The 3,189-nt window shown below is 64.5% G+C and overlaps 1 protein-coding gene across 1 annotated transcript; it reads right to left on the bottom strand.

Annotated features, from left to right (window-relative positions):
- Positions 1 to 924: 924 nt before the first annotated feature.
- On the bottom strand, positions 925 to 2,882 carry LOC311511830 (serine/threonine-protein kinase SBK2-like). The gene is made up of 3 exons (XM_084612716.1): positions 2,695 to 2,882; positions 2,104 to 2,306; positions 925 to 1,655 (listed from the first exon to the last, which is right to left on the bottom strand). The coding sequence occupies exons 1-3, from the start codon at positions 2,858 to 2,860 to the stop codon at positions 1,062 to 1,064; spliced, it is 963 nt and encodes a 320-aa protein (XP_084468842.1). The 5' UTR covers positions 2,861 to 2,882; the 3' UTR covers positions 925 to 1,061.
- Between the last annotated feature and the right edge of the window lie 307 nt (positions 2,883 to 3,189).

The raw sequence follows: 3,189 nt of genomic DNA, 5'->3' as shown, positions 1-3,189 counted from the left end.
GGATAGCCCCCTTCGCTTAGTGTCAGGCATGTTGCTGCCCTGTTGATTTCACCAGCGCACAGCCTGGGTGCTGCGTTCCCCTCCCTACACCCCTCCATGCAGAGACTGGGTGCTGAGTTCCCCCCCCCAGCACAGACTGGGTGCTGGGTCCCCCTGCAAAGACTGGATGCTGGGTTCCCCCCCACCCCATGCATAGATTGGATGCCCTTCAAACCCAAGCCGCAGCCTCCAGCTACCCCAGCTCTGAGGTCCCCACCATGTCTTGGACCCATTTGCAGTACAGAAGCCCCCTTGCCAGCCCAGTTATATTTAGTGGCCGTGTGCGGCCGCGTGCCTTGGCCACTTGTTGACAGTTTCCAATTACAGTTGTGCGCGGAGGTTCGTGTCTTGAGGCCTTTGGCATCTGGGGTCAGCAACAGGCCACATGCTGGAAACACAGCCAGGAAACAGGGTGCAAAGCCAGCCCTGTTCCTGTACGGGATGTGCACCGTGGGGCTCAGCCCCCACGCCTCACAGTCTCCACCACAGGGGCTGACCCCACTGCTCATGCAGCCCCACCATGGGGAGTCTCAGTCCCTCCCCTCACCTCATGCACCTCCACTGCAAGTCCCTGCCCTCCTGCCCTATACAGCCATGGGGCTCAGTTCCTGCCCTCCTGCCCATACATTCCCATCGTGGGCAGCTGGCCCAGCTCAGAGAGTCCATGGTGGTTGGGGCCAATAACATCAACCTGGGGCCTGTCGGACGAAAGCAGTGACTGAGGAGTGGGAATGGGCCGTGGGTCTGATCTGGGGCTTTGTGGGTCGTGGGGGACGGTGTCAGGCAGGTGGACCTATTGCTCTGGTATGCTGAAGGAAGCTCCGAGCCGCTAGTGTTAGGATTGTGCTTTTATTCCCTCCCCCCGTCCCCCTGCCATCTCTGCAATCCCCCAGGCCTGGCCCCCAGCACCAGCCTCTGGCCATGGTCCCTGCTAAGCAATGTGTCCTGCAAGTCCTTGGTCCCTGCGGCCCCTTGGCCGTGGCGGGTGCCTGTGCCTGGCGGCAGTGCCCATGAGGCTGGGCTCAGCGGCAATGGCTACTCCCCCGCAGAGTCCTGCCTCCACGGGCAGCGCCCGGCTCCTTGGGTTCCAGCCAGGGGCACTTGATGTGGGCCATGGCAATGCTGGCTGGGCTGCGCTGGCTGGGGTCAGGGGTCAGCAGCCCTCGCAGCATCTCCTGGGCCTCATAGGTGAAGCGCCCCCAGCGGGGTGGGCGCGGGCGGACGCGGGGGCTGCGATGCCAGCGCTCAAAGTCCCGGTAGTGCCGGTCGGCGGCCGTGTGCCAGGGGAAGAAGCCAGTCAGCACGCAGAAGAGCAGCACGCCCAGGGCCCAGGCGTCCAGGCTAGGCTGGGCCGGCAGGCGGGCCGAGGGCCCCAGGAGGCACAGCTCGGGTGCCGTGTAGGGCAGGTTCTCAGGCAGGGCCTCGATGGCAGTGCCCTGCGGGCAGCTCAGCCCAAAGTCGGTCAGTTTGACACGCCGGCACTCAAGGTCGAGCAGCAGCACGTTCTCAGGCTTGACATCGCGGTGAACCAGCCCCTTGGCCCCCATGAACTCGAGGGCGCTGGCGAGCTGCAGAGCACAGCGCTTGACATGCAGCTCTGCGAGCCCGAACCCCACCTAGGGAATCATAGAATCATAGAATATCAGGGTTGGAAGGGACCTCAGGAGGTCATCTAGTCCAACCCCCTGCTCAAAAGCAGGACCAATCCCCAATTAAATCATCCCTCAGCACGGGGGAGAGAGGTTACACACAGTGCCCTGGAGGGGAAGGACTCTGGGTCCCACTGCCCACCTCAGGGCCAGCCAGTCCCTGCCCTGGGCGGATGGGAGCCACCCCCCGCCATCCCCAACGGGGAAAGGCCTCCTGTCCCATTCCCTGTGCCTGCCTTGGGGCTGGATCTGAGTTGGTGCCCAACAGAGGGGAAAGGTCCCATGTCCCAATCCCCACCCCTTGAGCCAGCCAGTCCCCGTCCTAAGGCCGGGTGGGGCGTCCCCTAAAGGGGACAGGCCCATGTCCCATGCCCGTCCTCAGTGTGGCTACATCGGAGACTCTGGCTCATAGTACCTGTGGCTGCAGCAGGGAGAAGAGGTCCCTGGCAGGGGCGAGGTCCTGCGCGAAGACATAGTGGTGCTCGGTCTGGAAGGCGATGCCCAGGGCGCTGGCAATGCAGGGGTGGGCGGCCAGGCTCAGCGAGATGCAGTACTCGCTCAGGAAGTCCCGCAGCTCAGTGTCCCGCTTCTCGATGAACTTCAACGCCATCGGCCTGCCTGGGGGGGAGGGACGTGCGGAGAAGTCAAGGCTGCTGCCCCCCCCCCGCCAGATCATACCCCCTCCCCTATGCTGGATCAGACCCACATATTCTCCACACCCCTCCCATGGATCAGCCCCCTGCCACCCCACGCTGCTCTGTGGGGCCAAGGGCTGTCAGGCTGTAGGATCCCAGGGCCCAGCAGCTAACCAGGTGTGGAGTCGGGGGGCAGAGGGGCTCAGTGCTCCATGCCTGGCCCTGGACAGGGCTCCCCCTCCCCAGCCGGTGCCCATCAGGGGGTGGGCTCAGTGCTGGCGCTCCTGGGGGAACAGGAGCAGTGGGTTCTGTGGGAGGTGGGGCCACATGGACACAGACTGCCCCCCCCCCCGGGGCAGCCCAGGCCCTACCTTGCCGCTGGTGCACGGCCAGCAGCACGTGGCCATAGGAGCCGCTGCCCAGCTCCCTCAGGATGGTGTATGACTGGGTCACCTCCAGCCTGGGCAGGTTCTGCGCCGTCAGCTCCATCATCTCCTCCAGCTGCTGCTCTGCGCCCCACGGGGCGGGCAGGGTCATGGCTGCGGGAGGGGGAGGGATGGGGTTGTTACCACCGGGAGCAGTGCCCAGACGGCCCCCGGGGGACACGGACATCACCAGCCCAGCACTGAGACACGGCTGGCGTCGGCACCTTTGCTTCGCCATGCTGGCCTCAGGGCTGCCCACCTACGGTAACCAGGCATCCGGTTTTCGACTGGAACACCTCGTTGAAAAGGGATCCTGGTGGCTCTGGTCAGCGCCACTGACTGGGCCATTGACTGTCCAGTTGGCCGCGGGGTCTCAGAGGAGGGGCAGGGCAAGGGTATTTCGTTTTGTGAAAGTAGAAAGTTGGCAACCCTATGCCCATG

Source organism: Lepidochelys olivacea (assembly GCF_965140295.1).
Source record: "Lepidochelys olivacea isolate rLepOli2 genome assembly, chromosome: 23".
NCBI lineage: Eukaryota > Metazoa > Chordata > Testudines > Cheloniidae > Lepidochelys > Lepidochelys olivacea.
The sequence above is the reverse complement of the archived record's forward strand: the minus strand, read 5'-3'. Positions and strand labels throughout refer to the sequence as shown.

Coding starts and splice junctions, on each gene's coding strand:
- LOC311511830 (XM_084612716.1), bottom strand. CDS start 2,860: ATGACCCTGCCCGCCCCGTGGGGCGCAGAGCAGCAGCTGGAGGAGATG. Junction 2,307..2,694: donor GGCCGTGCACCAGCGGCAAG/GTAGGGCCTGGG, acceptor CCTCCCCCCCAG/GCAGGCCGATGGCGTTGAAG. Junction 1,656..2,103: donor TCTCCCTGCTGCAGCCACAG/GTACTATGAGCC, acceptor ATGATTCCCTAG/GTGGGGTTCGGGCTCGCAGA.